This window comes from Phlebotomus argentipes, unplaced genomic scaffold (assembly GCF_947086385.1).
Source record: "Phlebotomus argentipes unplaced genomic scaffold, Phlebotomus argentipes genome assembly contig_5, whole genome shotgun sequence".
Classification (NCBI taxonomy): Eukaryota; Metazoa; Arthropoda; class Insecta; order Diptera; family Psychodidae; genus Phlebotomus; species Phlebotomus argentipes.
In genome coordinates, this window is record NW_026776165.1 from 7,349,099 (window position 1) to 7,368,080 (window position 18,982).

Sequence of the window (18,982 nt, forward strand, 5' to 3'; positions counted from 1 at the left end):
AAAATTCAGGACATTCCAAAGCGAAGAAATTTTTAGATTATATTAAATTTTAGAGATTTTGTTTTCTACGCAATTTCATTTGCAAAATATTTCTAAAATATTTGCAAAATTTTTTGACATTTATGAAACACGAGACAACATTTGTGAATTTCATTTGAAGAAAAGATTTTTACTGGAAATTAACACATCACAAACTTGTCCTGATTTAACATTTTCCTCGCGTGTCTGTTTCTGCGAATTTTTTCCTCCTTGGCGTGCCAAAAGATTTATGGTGATCTTGTGAGGAAATTCAATGGATATATTTTGGAGATTAGGCAGTCGTAAAAGAGATTGATACACATTTGTGGCAATTTTGATGATGGAATGTCTGTATGAGCATTAATAGCTTAATTGGTTGGGGGCTCTTAAGAGGCCATTTATTGTCGCTTTCATGCTCATGTGCTATCGAACACCTGAGCTTGAGATCATGTAAATTTGTCACATTTGCCGCCAATGCGCGTATCGGCGGTTAATTGCGACTTTACAGGTGTGTTGCCAAGAGGAGAAATGCACTTAATTATCTTATCACAAGGCCTAATCGCGCTCGATGGCAAGAAGAAAAAAAACAGGCGATGGCGGGAAACGTTTGGAATCTAGAAGAGAATTTTTACGATGGATTATTTGTCAGATTTATCGTGCGACGGGTGAAAAAAACGCGAGTATCAACTTCAATGATATTGTGGAAGAAATACTCTTGCGCTGCGGAGAATTTCTCTCTTCTCCTTTGCTTCGCAGCTCGCGCATTTGGCCGCACTGGGGAGATTACATCAGTGGACAAATCGTGGTCATGAGGAAAATATTCCATCGATCCGAATCGGCCCTTCGTGGGGAGAACAAGTGTGATTGTCGGTGGGCCAGCGCGAAGCGATCCCGGGCCAAATTGCCAGCGGACGCGAACAGCATAAAACTTGATTGTCAAATGATAAAAATTTATTATAAACAGAAGAGATCTCACCATCCAGATTCAGGTCAATGTCCCATCTTTTGGGCTGTGCAAGAGTCGCGCCACTCTCGTGCGCGCGAGTGAGACGAAAGTTTCGTGTGTGAGAGCTTTGGACTTAGCTTTCTTAGACAGCGGATTCCCAAACATCTCTCCACCACATATTATATGTATTGAAATTCCCTGAGCCAGCGCGACAGCAATAATTTTCGCGTGCGCGCATTTTCTCTCGGCTTCTTTTTGTCCACCAATCCAGAAACTCACTGAAATAAGAGAAGCCCAGAAAAATTCTCCGCATGTGAGAGAGTTTTTCTTTCCCATCGCATTTTGTGGCGCGCGCGCACAAAAAAGCGCCACCGCAGCGCCTTCTTCTCCGCGCGTAATCGGATTAGAGAATCTCCAGTGAGAAACTGAAGCAGAGTTGACAAATATTTGTATATATAGGAAGTTTTGTGGATCAAAACTTACGAGCACACAAAGAGTGGTGATAAAGGAAATTTATAATGATTTAAGATAGACAAAACTCACACAGCGAGATTGAGATGAGAATCAAGAAGTGAACCGGATTCTATTGGCGAACATCGCTGGTGAGCATATTTCATCCTATGCGAAGTTGAATCATTGGCAATGCAGATGGCAATTGTGAATAATATCAGACATTGACTCTAGCAAGTGAATATCTTGCGGGTGACATTAATGAGACAATTCACACACAATTCATTCTGCATATGAGAGAAGACAAGTTGCTGGCCACTGTTGTGCGCATATTGAATAATTTGACTCATTAGCACACCTCCTGCGCTATGCAGTCAATTACAAAGCAATTATGCTAATCTTTGGAAGCTTTCTCAGCTTGCATAGGCAAATGCACTTCCCTCCGCGCGCGCGCGCGCACGTGAAACGAGCTCAGGCAACGTGCAGAGAGAAAGTAGTTCTGCGCGGCACTATTGGGACGAAAAAAACGACACTCGACCAAACTAACAACTCTGCAATTCAGATCATTCCTTCCTAAAACACACACCGAAATCATTACGAGGCACACCATCATTTATTTCAATCGCCAGTGTCTTTTTTATCTACCCGGCTACCAATGTACACATGGCGGAGGATTTATTGGGAACAAGAGTCGAGGTAGGGCAAAGCGATTTACAGTCGATTGATGGAGTGCTGATGCATGGATTACAACTCACTTTGCTCTCAACGAGCGATATGTTCAATAACGTACTCTCGAGGCGGGGTTTCTCAGTGGGCGGGGCTTCGCAAGAGGTGGCCCTGAGATGGTACAATTGCGTTCTGTTTGCTTACTTAATCTCTTAAGGGTAAATTTCCTTCTTAACAATAACCCATGCAGATGAAAAGAACACAGTTCTCTCCAAATACATATAGCTGTTCCCTGCGCAGTGCTTCTGAAGATCTCTGGGTAAAAAGAAGTGGCAGTAATAGAGAAGATTATAAAATTAAATGAATCGTATTCGAAGGGCTGCTTTGATATTGCTAAATACTAAAACTTTCATCGACATCATTAAAGCAGCATGTTTTAATGGGCAAAAGTCACTAATCTCGCATTCCTCTGATTTAATTGACGCACTCGCATCACTCGAAAAACTCCCATAAAAATTAGTTTGATGTCTTTTGCTGTAATTTGAATTGTGGCGCGATAGAAGAAATTGTCACAAGAATTCAACCCAGCATGATTTGAAATTTGTGCGACACGAAAGTCGACAAAATGTTGTTAAATGAAATGCGAAGCCACCAATAAAAGTGACCAATTAAGAAGGGGCTCATCAATTGAAGACATTCACATTTTGCATGTTGCCACGCACAAGTCCATAGGCAGAATGATAAGTGATTTGTGTGTCACATTATTAATCATTCCCTTGTGTCAGACCTGTGACTCTTGCCTTAATTATGATTTATGCTCGGGATGCAGTGCAGATATTCTCTCTCTCGCTCACTCTGGGGATATTTTTCTGTCGCATTACAAGAGAAATGGCGTGGAATTCATTTCATACCTTTTGAAATGCGCTCCACAATGAGTGAATCGATAAATTATCGCCAGCCATATTATATGAAAAGTGCAATTGATGTGAAATTGGAACGAAAGACATCCATGCGATGTAAAGCGACGAACCTGAGCGCGCGCGATCACCATCTCGTTTGGACACTTCATTGAGAAAATAGAGTGTCGCGCCGTTGCGAGAAAGAGAGCCCACGAGGAGGAGAAAGAGTGGCACTGGCCAGATAAGAATCATTCAATATATGTGAAACAACTATGTGCATACAGACATAACTCGCCGCGAGAGCAGCAGGTCTTTTACAACAATAATAAACCGCAGAATTACTCGCCGTTTGCTCGTACGTCTGTAAATGTGGCGACAGGGTCGCAGCGATGCCATCGAATGCGGAAAATCAATGCTGACCACGTCTTCTGCCCGCCAACTCGTCCTGATGCAGGGAATCGCGACAGTGTGCTATTGATCTGCGCGATGCGGACGCCTCCTGAGTGCAGCCCTGAGGCCAGCCTCGCTGATCTTGTGAGTATTGTGAGATAAATTCTATTTGGCTCGGGGCCATTTAGTGGGGACTCCGCCAGTGTACATGTGATACTCAAAACGTACGCATCGGAAACACCGCGTTCGAGGCTCACCTATAGCGATATTTCGGTGCTCTCCCAGTTGGACATTTTATTGTTAAAGGCGCCCTTTTCTCGCCAGTGTCTGTGCCCAAGAAATGTGACTCTCTTTCGCGTGGCGGTGCGATAAGGCATGATGAATGGCGGAAGCCTAGCTGGACGTGCCTGAGCGAAAGGGTGCGGGAGCGCATGATTGATGTGATTGATGAATGAACTACCTCACATGGAAGTGCCATCGAACAAGAGACGGCGATTGAATCCCGATTTCTCTGCCAAAAGTGCCACAATGTCCGCGAACAGCCTCGAGGATGCCCTGAAGTTGGGCCTCAAGTCCACGCTGGGCTTCTTCAAGCACCACAATAACAACAATGACGATCTGGAGGACACGGTGTCCATATCGGATCTGCGACCGAGCTCCCTCAATCACCTCCTGAAGCACAACATGGAGATCCTCAAGTCCAACAGCCTAGACAAGCTGGACGGTGACGATAACAACAATTCCGGCGGCCTGAAGACACCGCCTGACGACCGGGCGTTCGCAGAAATCGAGATGCTGGACAACACAGCCCATTCCCAATCGTCCGAGGATGACAATGTGAGTTCCAATCTTGGCCGGTGATGTAAAACCGCGGGGAATTTAATTGATTCTGCGCGCCCATGTTGAGAGGTGGAGAAGAACATCGGAGATATTTTAGCGAAAATGACTGCGTCCGCGTCACGTAGTCGATGGAGAGGACAATTAAATCGATTTGCTGTATGAGTCGAAGACAGAGATGCGCCCAATTAAGAGGCAAACTTTTAATGGGTCTGCACTGGCTGGGAGTCTTCCTTTGCAGCCTGTAATCAAATTCACGGTTTGCCACTGACTTACTCGGCGCGCGGAAAGAGAGAAATTGTGGTGAAATATAAGAAGGGTTATTCAGCCATATAAGAAATTGATATACAGTGGGGAGCAAATTGTGCTTTCAGCATCAAAAACACTATCGAAAAATAAATCTTATGCTGTCGAGGTTATTTTTTAGAGTTAGAATTAATATTTTTTAAAATCCACTTCGTTTGTTGGTAAATCTTGTTTATATCATGTTAGGAAACATCATCTCGTATCAAATTATAACAAGAATCCCTTTCATTAGTATTTTATAAGACGATATCTCTAATGTTGCATCCTTTCTAATGGATTTCATTAAGTATTAGATATGCTGCAATTGTGCAGCTCTCGCGAGTCACAGTTTAGCTCCTCACTGTGCGCATGCCAAGGCAAAATGCACACGAGTTCTGCAGTTTGACGAAAAAGGTGGTTAAATGGTGGGCATAAATTCTGAATCGGAGAAAAACTTGTCCACAAATTGTACAATTGATTCTGCCGGTTGAATTCTTTGTCTGCGCACTGCTTCAGTATATTTGCATTAATCCATCAATTTCTTCCCTTTGCTGCGCCCCGCGAGCCCACTCGAAATACGCGACAAGTTGGCTGGCCAGTTCACGCGCGTCTCCCATGGCATGAATGACTCCCGGCGGCGCAGAATCTCCAGCACTTCCAGTCTCACGAGAGACTCTACATATGGTGGCTCTTGGCCTCCGGGCAGTCTCTCCGCGGAGTATTAAAGTTCCGTTACAGCGCGCGGCGTTCGTGCGACAAAAAGACATCATTCTGCACAGCATCGATGGAGGAATAGTCGCGGCCAGGGGTTCAGCAGTGCCAAAATGCTAACACACTAATTAAGGAGGGACTTTTATTGAATTAGCCTAACACTCTCTGTCCTCAGGCGGACAATACATCTCTTGCCCATGTGAATGTCTCAATGCTGAGCGAGTGGAGTTGCGGATAAATTATGATTTGGGCGAGTCACACTGAAAACCACCTGAGATCATGTGCAAATAGGAAAGTCAGGAGCATTAATGAGTCTGATATTTAATTGACTGTACAGTCTGCCAGAGAGACCAATTATGAAGGCAATATCGCGAAGAAGTATTCCATTTGTAATTGAGCTGAGCGTGCATGTCCGAAGTTGCGGTGCAGAGCTATTTAAATTAGATATTTCATGATGGAAGCATCCTCTATTGGTTACGTCCCTTCAATCTCGCAAAACATGCTCTCATCCGCAGAAGTGTGTCAAGAGATCGAGCATTTTCTCTCTCTTTCTCACTCAAATCACACGTTTTTCTCAAAGAATCCGGAAAATCCTTCAAAATCCATGACTCAATATAAAAAGAGAGTCGAAAAGAGAGAAGGCAAAAACGGTTGTATTGCAAAAGAATATTTTGACTAATTGGCTTTCTTCAGCATCATTTCTCTTCGTCACTTTTTTTCACGTGTCAATATCAAATAATCCCAATTTATTCAAATGATAAACGCAAAATCTCCAAGTCACTCATCATCTCGCCAACATTCACGCAAAAGGGAATTCTTTGCTTCTCTCTTTTTCCCTCCATTGTTTATCTTGTTAATCCCTCAGCACATGTCTCACCGTATGAATCCATCCAGCGTCAAGTCGAGCGTGTCTGCTGAGATTTCTTCAGCGCATAATTGCTTCTTCATATCAATGTCTTCTCGCTTGTACCTTTCGATGCATTCTGTCGATATCACCAGAACTGCCACGAAGAGCAATAATTGATTTACCACACCTCCCACGTGTCGTGAGAGAACTGTTTCACTTGTCGATGCTCAGATTGGCGGTGGAAAAAAAGACCGGAAACACTTGTTAGCCAGTCATGACTTCATTCGCGCGGCATTCCGATCTGATAGAGACGATAAGAAAGAGGGTGAAAGACGTTTCGAGCACCAGATTCGCGTCTTGTCAATTTATTCGCATACATTTTGGCCAAGACAGCAAAAAGGTCTCAGCAAAGTGATCTCGATGTAGGTCAACTCCTTTCGCATCACACAGAAGTTAACCCTTGAGAATTTGGCAATATGACACTGCAAAATTCTGATGCGCAATTGCCGTGGAAAAGGGGGAATAATTTCCATGGAAAATGTGTATTTAAATTCAAACAACAAGGAAAAGAGAATCAAAATCATAGGAATGTACAAAGGCTTATTGGACAAGTCTCACGCTTCGTCTTATCTTGTAGAAAGTGATGCAGAACAAATTGGACATTTCATCTGATCTTCATCAGATTCCACTAGTTTATCGCCTCTTGACAGAAATTTCTCTTGAACATGCCAAAAATTTGTATAACCACCGAAAGAATGGGAGGGAAGCAGAGACTTTTAATCGAAAAATTTTAGCAAGTACGCTGAGAAAGAGACCAAAAAGATCATCTCGCAGCGAGAATTGTGTGTGAAGCCACAGAGTGGCAAAGAATGACCATGATTGGTGTGTGTCGATGATGGTATTCAAAATGAACATTTATCGACTGTTGCGATAACACAAAGACGATGAGATCGCCACAAGAATAGAAAAGGTGCTGAAGGAGGTGAAATTGCTATTTTGGAGGGAAATTCATCATTGAAGTGCGCGCGGAGAAAGAAGATCGCGCGCGGGAGGCAAAAAAGCGCGCCCAATTTGTAACCCAACAAAGCCGGGGCCAAGAGAGTATTTGAGTCTGTGCGTTCGGTGGGTGAGGCCGCGGGGGGAGGGCGACTTTGGTCTGTCGGAATTGCAAATCATAGTTTGAATAGAAGTTGAAATGATTGAAATCTCCAATCCACTCGTGGCCTTTGTGAGGCTCTGGGTGCTCATCTGATGATGAAGATCAACCTGTCCCACCGTCAAGTGAATATATTAAGGAAGACACACACACACTCCGCTTGGCTGTCGAGGGCAAAAAGCCCAAGAAAAATAACTAATATGTTAACATAATTATACACCCAAGAAGTTCAAAAGGAGAGAAAAAAGAGTCACTATTTCGAGGCTAATGACCCAACACACTGATGATGTCTTCTATGGCCAAAGACTGTGCCATCCTAAGCGCAATTTTCCACCACGTGTTATTTAGTCAAGGGAGAGACAAATATTCCTCAAATCTGTACACCACTTGCCAAATGATTTTGTGTTGTTCTGAGAATGATTTGAAGAGTATTAAGAATCTTCAGGGAATCCACAATAAGAAGGTATCAAATTGATGTTACTAAGTTTGAAAAGCTCAAAATTGTTGGTTATTATCCGTAAAATAGACAGAAACTTCCATAACACCACTTCTGGCCATAATATCTTCCCCTTGTGCATATTTACCATTTGATTGCCGTGCAGCCAAAGGGTGGGAAACAGAGAATTTGCATAAAATTCGATTGATTTTGGGTCTCAGAACGTCTCTAAAGTGTCATCAAGTCTCTTGCGAACTTCCATTTGACACACAATTTCATGTGGCGAATTCCGGTGTTGGGCAAAGAGCGTGAGACAGGTTGAGAAAAGCCGGAGATCACCAAGGCGAAAGATACTTTCAAGGCAGTTAGCATTGTTCAGTTGGGTGTAACCCGTCTGCGCATTGCGCTTGTGCTTTTCGATCAAATGCGCCCAGAATGCAGTTCAATCTGTGTACACAAAACTTCACGATACTTTATGGTCACTCTTTTCACGCGATAGACAAATCGCACCAGTTTAAGAGGTGATCAGAGAATACATCAAGAAGAATTGAGAGACACATTTTTTCTCTCACACATCGCACAGAGTTGATTAGAAGGTAAAAAACAGCCAATTTCGGTGTATTAAATAGCCTGTGAAATGTGTTGCATTTCGAAATTAACATGTCAATCATTTAATTCGGCATTTTTTTCCGGCCCGTTTTTCCACTGGGCGCACTTTGTTGGATGAAAAAGACAGAGTTGGGCAACGGTTAGAGATCTCTTGTGTGCGATAGAATACTGTGAGGCTTAAGATTTGTATCTAAGATCGGCTTTTTAATGTCGAAAAATCACTTGATTAGCATAGTTAGATCAATTATGAGATGATTTGTTCGCTTAAACGGGATGTGGAAAAAAACAGTAGGAAAAACACGATGTTTCCCATGATTTCCCAGCAATGTTCCTTTGTCTTGAATCCTTTTACAATTCTTAAAGCATTACCAAGTGATGAATATACAGTGAAAATTCCTCTAGGATTTCCACAAAATCCCATTGTGTTTTTATAATGGGAAGTTGCGAGAAATCGTTTTCACAAATACCACAAATTATACACTTCCTAATTACTTTCCCAAAAATCATTTGCGCACCTACAAAAGTGACATGCAAAGACAGATAATGAAGTTTCACTTTAAGATATTTGTGCAACCTTCAATTTGCTTGGGCCAAATTGCTTTTCCATTCTCACATTGACAATATACACTTTAAAGTGTCGAATTAGATCAATTTAAGCTCTGCAAATGAGGATATCAATCCACTTGCAAACAAAAAGTGCTGAGATTTAGCGTGAAAGAAAAAATCTTCAATGAAACATCCAATCAAAATTTTTCATGCAGTGAAAGTTTCAAGCGTGTGAGTTAATATTTTTTTATAGCAATTAGGGTGTTGAAAAAAATCTACGGGCTTTTTTGCAGATGCCATTTTGCTAATTGCATCTCTCCTTGTGTGTGTGTGTGTATTTCCACCAGCTGGCAATGCAAGCCATTCACACATGAACGAATCCCTCGAATTTGCAGCACCCAATAAGCGTGTGTGTCGTGAATTTTTGGGGAAGAAACTGAAAGCGAGTGATTGAAATTCATTTCCTAATTTTATTTGCCCGTCTTCTCTCTGGGTTTTTGCCCCGAGGCCAGATTTTTGGTTCACAGTCGTCGATTGCCTTCGACAATGCGTCATTCGGAATGAGAGACACACATATTTTCATTTCTCTCGCATATCAGAAAAATTGTGTATATATAAATTCACATTTTCTCACATTGAGCAATGCAGAGCATGCTGAAAATGTCCCAGAATCGCAGAAAATATTCCACGGCGGCCCGTCGAGTGTGAGTAGAGATCAAAAGAATCGCACGGAGGGTTGGAATAGTTGCTGAAATCAGTTGCAGAAGGGTTGAAAAATTCTTCCTCGCGCGAAGGGGTGAAAAACTCCACCTCTTTGTTGCGATTGAGGAGGCAAACTGCCATATTTCTTCATCCTGTATTGCGTCATAAAGGATGCTTAGAGCCTCTTTCGACGGCCTTATCGCGCTTCCGTCTCACGCGATGAATACATCGCCAAGAATCACTGTCAATTGAACTCCTGACACAGAATTATGGCCATCGGAAGGATGCTGCGATAAAGAATGCTCCCCAAGCCACCGCCGTGGTGGGAAAAATCCATCGCTCTCTCCCTCTCTATCAACTCTGTCTTGGCAAAGCGGGCGAATATTGAGTGTGAAACTTATTAATTTGTCTAGACTTGTCAATGTTACTTTCATATAATTTATGTACAACATTGTAAACATCCGTTAATAACCGGAAATTCTCAATCGCATACCAAGCAGTGCCACTACAGTTTATATGAACGCCATAGAGTGGCTTTTTCAGCATTTGCTCTCTATGAATTTCACAAAATTGATCGGCTTTTAAGGGGTGGTAAAGTGCAAAAATGCGTACAAAATATAGTAGATAAATATGAAAAACATCGTGAAAGTTCCTAATTATCTTTATTAAGAAATACGTCAAGAAAATTTAAGAACTTTGAATCTTAATGTTAAATTGCACTGGAAAGTTTTCCTGTTTAAGGATTGCGAGACGAGATTCGTAATATTGAATAGATGCAAACATTCTCAAGGCAATCAATCAATCTGTGCTCAATTGTGGCCAGTTGCCAGCCCTTTGGCCACCGCCTCGTGAGTTGATTTGTCGCCCAAGAGCCTGAGCCGAGCTGGGGGGCGCCCAATTGACGAGTGTACGCAGAAATCGGTGGCAGTTTCGCTCCCTCCGTGGGCAATGTCGTCTTGGATGCTCAAGGGGCCTGTCGCACTCGCACACAGTGCTGAATCCGTCAAATGTCGACAGCACGATGGATTGGTTGCGCGCTGCCCAAAAAGTGCTACTGCCTTTTAGTTGACTCTGAGTACTTGCCGCGAAGAGATCCCCCAGGTTTTGGCTCTCGCTTTGCCATCGCGCTAATGCGTTTGGGATATTGACTGGGGCAATTTGATCGCGCGGTCTTGTATTGAAATGTTGTGGCAATTTCCTGTGCTCTGCTGAAGTCCAGCCAGATGGGAAAACAGCATCTCGCGGGAGCATTAAGATAAATTATTCAGCGTGCAAAGTGTTCAATTAAATGTCTCTCAGTGTCACACACATTTGATACTTTACTATCTCTTCATCGTTGGTGCTCTTTAACGGATTTCATTCCGCCAAGACAGCGCGAAGAAGATCTCTTGTGGCACTGTTGAACATGGTGAACATGTCGATGTGAATTGATTTGGAGTGGCGATTGAGACATCGCTCGATGAGGCTAGAGGGCGTGCTTGAAGGTGGCAAAAGAAGTGCTAAAAGTGGAGTAATTAGACAATGGCCCTGGCGTACGTGGATATGTCTTCAGTGATCGAGGTGCAGGTCAGCCTCCTTTTCTCAATATCCTTGTGCAAATGGAAAAGTCACCGCACGCAAACAAGTCTCTCTCTCACTCGCTCACTCTGTGCACAATCTTTTTTCCAACCTTTTATCAATCACACGGTGTGCAATTTACATAATTTCCCAGATTCGCCAATCACTCACTTGATTGCGCGTCTCTCGCTGTGTTTGTGTCTTCATATTAAAATGTGGTGGAAGCATCGAGGAAATAATAATTTGCAGTTATCGCCAAAGAAGTCTCTTTCCTCCCCTTTTTTCTGCATTCTCCTGCCATCCTCCATGTCTTCCGTCCCGAGACAAATTCAAGAAGCCATCGCACACATCCAGAGACACTTTGGAATGCACCACTGTCGATCGCCCAATTTGCAGCGCAAATTTCAGGACACTTCTTCGGAAATTTGAGAAATATTCCACATTTACTTCGTGCGAGCATTTATTCCAATCACAACTACAAAAACACATCTCTACCTTCAATTTTAAGTCCATCAGCACTGTTATCAGTCGATTCATCCTTCCTAGCCCAATATTGAATCTCGCCTTGGCCAAAGAGTGCGAAAATCAGAGTTCCGAACACACAAATTCCGCCTGTGATGAAGATGAAAATCTTCCAATCATCCCTGTTTCCTTCGCGCACAATAAACCCATGCACAATTGGAAGCGCAATTCCCGAGATTGCTGACAGTGTATTGGCAATTCCCATCACAGTTGTTGCATAATTTGGAGCGAAATCAATGAGATTCGCCCTGAAAAATTTCACATGTCACAATAAAGAGATTTTCGTATGAATTTATGTCAACTTACGCCCAAGTAGTTCTTGCGAATATCACAATTGCGGCTGAGATGATGAGGCAAGTGGCGGAAATCTGCACATTTGTCGCATAAACTGCAGCGATGAGAAAGAGTGAAGATATAAGAAATCCTATTGCCACTGATAATTTTCTCACGTTCTGTGTTGACATAATTTTTTTGGATCTCAAATTGTCACTCAATAAGCCAACAATTGGACACAAAATCATGCACAACAGATAAGAAGTGGCCGCAATTTGGCCAGTTTCACTCAAATCACAGCCAAGAATGTCCGTGAGAAAGAGTGGCATTGCAATCATAAAGAAGCAAGTGCACCACATTTCACAGATCATAACAATCAGGACTGCAAAAACAGCCTTAGAAGTTAATATACTCTTCCACGGTGGTCTAGAAGATCGATCCACTCTCTCGCGATTATGCTCAATGTAGGCTCTTTCTTTGGCCGAAATGTAAGGATCACTTGCTGGACTTCTCTTGATGAAGATCATCCAAATAGCAAACCACACACAACCCAAGGATCCTAGGAAAGAAACGAATTCTTCCTTAGCATCAGCACAAATTGCATTCATAGTTTGACTAACCAAAGAGCCAAAACACGCTCTGCCATGAGAAATATTGCGTGAGAAGGTCTGATAAGAGGAATCCTATTAAAGTCCCGAATTCAGAGCCACTTTGAGCAAATCCTACAATTGTAGTCGATTCATAGACAGGCGCCCAATGATAATAAACATCCTGAATACTAGGAAAAGACACCTGTTGAAGATTCACGGCATTAAAATATGCAATAAAATCATTGGTTCAAGGGGAAGACAATATAGCGAAAACTGTGCAATATTTCTAATATTAAAATTCTTCTGTTTTGGCTAATTCTTGACCAAATTTTGTCATGTTTAAGGAAGTTATCCCACATGAAGTGCTTCGAATTGAAATTGCAATTCTATTTTTATATTATCTCCCTCTTGGACCCTGTGAAAAACTACACACACCTCAAGAAACCCCATAATTACTCTTATGGCAATGCAAAAGTAGATTCCAAGCTGCGATGTTAGTAGAGTGAGTAGATACATGAGAGCGTTTCCTCCAATGGCACATCCAAAGACCTGCGAAGAGTTAACTGTACAGAAAGCACTCGCAGGCGTAGGAAGCCTACAATATGTCCTCCTATCTTGGCAGCCAGTCGTCCACCGACGTACTGGCTTAGGATGTAGCCCCAGAAGACGGCGCTCAAGGTCAGGCTCTGCTCCCTAGAATCCCAATCAAAGTCTTGCACTTGCACAACGACACCACTTTCCAGCGTCACATTTCTCACTCTCGTCATCGCGACGAGAGCAACACTCCAACTCGCCTTCATGCAGAAGGACACGGAGAAGCCTAAGAACGCCATAATCGTGACATGATATCGACGATGCTTCCAAACTTTCCACCTTGATTCCAAATCAATTTCCTCACTATTCCGCCCAAACCTCCGTCCGTCCATCTTATCGGATTGAAATCACTGGGAAAACTGAGTGAATCTTGTCGTTAATTAGATGAGAAGAAATTTACGAGCGTCATGAAGTTTTTCCGCCGTGACAAGACACAAGCAAATACTACAAAAAAATTGAGCTACAAGGATTTCTGACCTAGAGTTTCACACATTTCAGAGCTAATGAATATTCTACAAAAAATATTTTGTTTTGATCAAGAATGGCATAAAATCGTATATTTACGATTTTAGGCAACTTCAATTCAATTAGTCTGCTGTTTTAACTGCGGAAATATTTTTAATTCACGCACAAGATATCAAGTAATTTTGTTACTTAAGAAAAAGCATTCGCAAGACATCTTATTCAGCCTGGAAGACCGCCTGAAAATCCTCTTTTACCATGATTTACTTTAGTGACATTGTGAATTCCTTTCTTGCAGGAGCGATTGACGAGTCACAGTGGCATCGGCCTGTCGAGCGCCAGTCCCGCCTACACGGGTCACACGGGCCACTCGGGCCGCTCGACGGGCCCGGGCGGCGGGCACGCGAGTGGCCACGGCGGCTCGCACGGCCCCACGCCGGCCATGCACACGCATCAGACGCTGCAGTCCGACTTCCAGCCGCCCTACTTCCCGCCGCCCTTCCACCACGCGGCCCAGAGCCCGCCGCAGCAGCAGAACCACGGGCCGCTGGAGTACCTGAGCGCCGACCCGTACGGCCAGCCGCTGTCCTCGCTGCACCACGCGCCTCTGCACCACTACAACCAGCTGGCCGGTCTGCGGCCGTCGCAGGAGCAGCTCGGCATCCACCGGACGCACCGCGAGTCGGACCTGCAGGGTCACGTGGTGAGTCCCAATCCCAGAAATGGTGGCAAAAGATTTGAATATTCTAAGTTAAAGAGAATTGAGAAGTCCTTGAGATTCGTCTTGAGCAGATCTGAAGTATAAATGCACCGTTTGTAAGATTTTCACTGAGGTGGTCTTGTTTTAATGTCCGAAACAGTAAATATAATCTAATACTTATCTGGCTAATATGCTTACTTAGAAGAATAATCAAAAATTCGGGAATCTTCAGAACGAACTTCGCGATATTGGTTTTTACAGCGAACCTAAAAGCATTTCATCGATCGGAAGTCTTCTTCACAGAACGCGATTCATATGAAAGTCAGCACAAGGTTTTTTTCCGATGCCAAAAGTCGGGCAAAAGATTGATTTGTTGCCACAAAAGTGGACTTTGTTGGTCACCACACGTGAAGCAGTGACAAATTGTCCGGACCAAATAATTGAGTTGTGCGCGAATCAATAAATGTGATGCCATTGAAATTGAATTGACATCACTTTGTGTCTCCCACGCGGCGAATAAATCGTCCGCGGCGTGAGGCTGAAAGGCCAAAGACGATTAGAGATTGGACGTCGATTGAGAGCAAATTTTAATGACTCAGAATCCTACTTTGTAGCACTGTGTGCCTCGGATTTCTTTGCGCGCGATGTCAAGCGCAAGATAAGACGTCTTGGACGCTACGCATCGCGCAGTCGGACACTCCAAATGAATAATTATAATAGTTTTATGGCTTCGCTCCTTTCGAATGGCCGAGGCTGAGAGTGAAAAAAGAGCGACATTTCGGAGTGATGTGGTTATTTTCTTTCATATTTCCTCCGCGACTGCTCCGCGCAGCGCCCAAAAACTTCAATGGACCCACAATGAAAATCACACCATCGCGATTACGGTACTTCAGCGTCTCTGTCTCTCGATGGCTGTGGTCAAGAATCTGGACTATTTTCTCTTGTGCGTCTCTATTTTTCATGCTGAGTGTATTTCATCCCAAATTGCCAATCGATTAGCCACAGTCGATAATAAATTTGCATTAGTGACAGTCACAATTTGGGCCATTTAATTAACAATGACGCGTCGCGATGATCGATAAAAGACGCATTCTTTCCTGAAAAATCCGCCACGCAACCATTTCCCCAGAACAACCCTTCAAGAGGGAAGAGCGAAAAGCTGTAACTCTGTCGAAAGTATTTGATGAATTGGGAGAATCTTATCAATTTCCCGTCTTGAGGCGCACAAAAGACGACCACTAACTCGCAAGATAAACTTACGGAAATTCCCAAGGAGAGCTCGCTTCCGAGTGAGGAATTTTGCATAACTCTTCCCCAAAGAATAAACGGCATTCCCTGATGAAGTCTCCTAAACTTGCAGAGCATTTCCACAAGGGTTGGGTGCTCTATGGCATTCTCGAATGCGAATTCTTCGGCATTTCCCCGCCCCGATTCGCCCTTCAAGGGTTGCTTATTCGCCTCAAAAATACACATTTTTCCTACTCATTCTTCCTGCTAAGCAGCAGATGAAGTTTCGCATGATTACAGGTCAGATTCTGTCTCTCTTCTAATGCAGAATTGTAGTCTTTTTTCTATGAAATCAAGATTTGAAACATCTTAGTGACAAAATTATCTTCTAAACATAAATTTTTGCGCACATTCTAAATAAGCTAATATGTTTTACTGTGAGTTTAATGTGCAGATTGCCTTCCAGACGCAACTGTCGCATGGCTTTCCCTACTCTGACCGCCGAAGCGACTACAGCGGCGCCCTCACCGGCTCCGGCGGCCCGGGAACGCGCCTGGGTCACGAGCACGACCCCCTGGCGCTCCACCAGGCGCTGCAGAGCGCCGTGGATGACGGCCAGAACGCTGGAATTGACGAGAACGCCGGCTTCATGTCAGACTTGCCGCTGCTCAAGAGTGAGTTCACCTTCTTCTCACACCCATGATACAGTCTTTCACGGCAGGGATCGAGGGCTAATTATTTGACACTGAAATTCGACCCCGCTGAGGTGTCGAATTGTTGGGCATGCAACAACAACTGCTAATCGAGTGACGGAGGGCAGATTTATTCCATCCCATGACAAACATATTTCTCAAATGCAAAAAGGGCGTGATTCTGCTCGCATTTCACGCATTATTCCACTCATAAAAGCGAGATATGCATTTAGGGGACAGCGGGGCAGTATTGGGCATTGCCGCCAAACATTTAAAGGATAAATCACATTTGCAAAAATTCTTCAAAACTGCAAATTTCTGTAATTATCTAAGCTTATTTAGGCAATTAAGACCTACAAAAGTCTTTAGTAGTGTGGAAAGGAAACACCGTGCCAGAAACTGCCCTGCTTCTCCCTATTAACATTTCACATCCTTCGCATCTTCGCAGACATGAAGAGTGGCAAGGAGACCAACACGATGGGCATCGGATCACCCAGTGATGTTTTCTGTTCCGTACCTGGAAGACTGAGTCTTCTGTCGAGCACTTCCAAGTATAAAGTCACCGTGGCCGAGGTTCAGCGGCGCCTGTCGCCGCCAGAATGTCTCAACGCCTCACTCCTGGGCGGCGTCCTTCGCAGGTGAGCACCCACGCCTCTTAATTGCGAAACTTTTACCCAAGCATGACTTTTCTCGCTGTTTCACGCGCAGGGCGAAGAGCAAGAATGGCGGTCGATTGCTGCGGGAGAAGCTGGAGAAGATTGGCCTCAATTTGCCCGCGGGCAGACGAAAAGCCGCCAACGTGACCCTCCTCACGTCGCTGGTGGAAGGCGAGGCCATCCACCTGGCCAGGGACTTTGGCTACGTCTGCGAGACGGAATTTCCCGCGCGACAGGTGGCGGAGTACCTCCTGCGGCAGCACACGGAGCCCCAGGAATCCTACCGACGGAAAGAGTTGCTCCTCAACACGAAGCAAGTGAGTTCAACCACCAACGTCATACACGAAAGACATTCTCGAGATGATGGGATTAAATTAATGTTCATTAAATACACAATATCATCTCACTGACCTATTCAACTATTCGTTCATATCTTATAAATGGTTTCGACTTTGCAGGTGACTAAAGAACTGATGGATTTGCTGAATCAAGACCGATCGCCACTGTGCAACACGAGACCTCAGCACATCCTGGACCCATCCATTCAGAGACATCTCACGCACTTCTCGCTCATCTCGCATGGGTTCGGCTCACCGGCCATTGTGGCGGCCTTAACAGCCATCCAAGTAAGTGTCGACCAGAGATTTTGGAGCAATGACAACTCTAATCATTAAAAATTGTACATTTATGGCATTCGAAGGACTGTCGTTTGAAGTTAATGGGACATTCCGAGGACAATTTAAGGAAAATCTATTGCTTTAAAGACGTTATTTCACAATAATAATAATAATCATTAGTTTTAATTGCGGTCAAAACACTGAAGTGAATGACTTTCAGACCATAAATTTCTGTCCATCGAACTCTATAAGAATGTCTTATGCTATTCCTATGAATTGTCGTATGACGTTCGAATTATGATCTTTTTCACTGCCTGTTTCAGAACTTCCTCAATGAATCCCTCAAGTACATGGACAAAATGTACCCAACGAACGGCGGAATGGTTTCCTCGTCGATAGACAAAGGTCCCAAAATGGAGAATGACAAGAAGTGATGTTACTTTTTGCGATACTCACTAATCTAAAGACAAAAATACGTCAACATCACCGGACAAGACATGCACAAAGACACACACTCTTCCTTTATTTAAGTAGAACAATTTCTAATTGTAAATCTCTGCTCACTCTATCGAGATGGTAAAAAATATACACTTTAGACAAGAAAAAAAGGAAACCTATAAAGAAACTCTACCAAGATTTTTCACACCATGAAAGAAAAAAAAAACAACTCTAAATGTGTAATTAAAAGAAATTTTATGAAAGAAGCATTCTTAATTAGGATGAATCGTCATTGTAGTGCAAAGGATCATTTGCATTTTTACAATATTTTGTGATAATATATAGTATTTGTGTATAAAAAAAAGAGAGAGAAGAATTGAGAACTCTTAATGATGACGTGAGAAACGCATTTGTGGATGAGCGAATCATCAAGAAGACAGAAATGCATTTAAGGGGAGGAAGAAGCACACCAACAATTAATTGATGTCAACATATCGATTTTCATTATACAAAAAAAAAGAAAAATGAATAAAGTATTGTAAAGTGAGATGAAATTTACTTAAATTATATATTATTACTGTAAATGTTGAATTAAAGACTCTTGATAAAGGAAAATTAAGAGGAGAACAAAGTTGCGTATAGAAGAAAAATGCCGAAGGAGTGACAAATTATGAACAGTTGAGAGAAATTATTAAGTAAAAAAGAAGAAAATAGGAGAAAATGATTGAATAACATGAGTGCCAACATGTGAGAGAAATGAATGAAATTAAATATCTTGCCATTTCTGTAATATTATTGTAATTATTGATATGACATAGCGATGAGAAAAGTGGCAGATTTTAGAGACAAGTTCTGCTCCTTATAAAAGATGCGAACGCTAGACCGTAAAAATAGTGCATAGTTTAATTCGAAGGAAGGTTCAATCAGAAAAACAGTTGATAAAGAAGTTTGCTTTCTTAAGTTCTTATTAAAGAAGAAGTAAAGACATCATATCACTTTTGTGATCATCGCGTGAAATACTCTACATCCTTTCTTATCTTTCAACTCTTCTTCAAGTTATTTTGCATTATTCAATATCTTGAGAAACAAAAAAATAAAGAAAGAATAGAGAACTGACTTTTTTGAGACTAGTTTTGTGAGTTAATAAAGCTAATTT

At 42.9% G+C, this 18,982-nt stretch overlaps 1 protein-coding gene across 2 annotated transcripts in view; it reads left to right on the forward strand.

The window, feature by feature from the left end:
* LOC132255552 (transcription factor AP-2-alpha) overlaps positions 1-18,957 on the forward strand; it is a 43,139-nt gene extending 24,182 nt beyond the window's left edge. The window contains exons 1-7 of one of the 2 annotated variants that reach the window (XM_059751634.1): positions 11,020-11,064; positions 13,795-14,199; positions 15,890-16,097; positions 16,564-16,753; positions 16,824-17,088; positions 17,230-17,397; positions 17,712-18,957. In XM_059751634.1, the coding sequence (XP_059607617.1) occupies positions 11,020-11,064; positions 13,795-14,199; positions 15,890-16,097; positions 16,564-16,753; positions 16,824-17,088; positions 17,230-17,397; positions 17,712-17,822 (1,392 nt within the window). In that variant the 3' untranslated portion in view covers positions 17,823-18,957. Of the gene's footprint in view, positions 1-11,019; positions 11,065-13,794; positions 14,200-15,889; positions 16,098-16,563; positions 16,754-16,823; positions 17,089-17,229; positions 17,398-17,711 lie in introns of those variants that run through there. The other variant, XM_059751636.1, reaches the window with a different exon arrangement.
* The last annotated feature ends 25 nt before the right edge of the window (positions 18,958-18,982 follow it).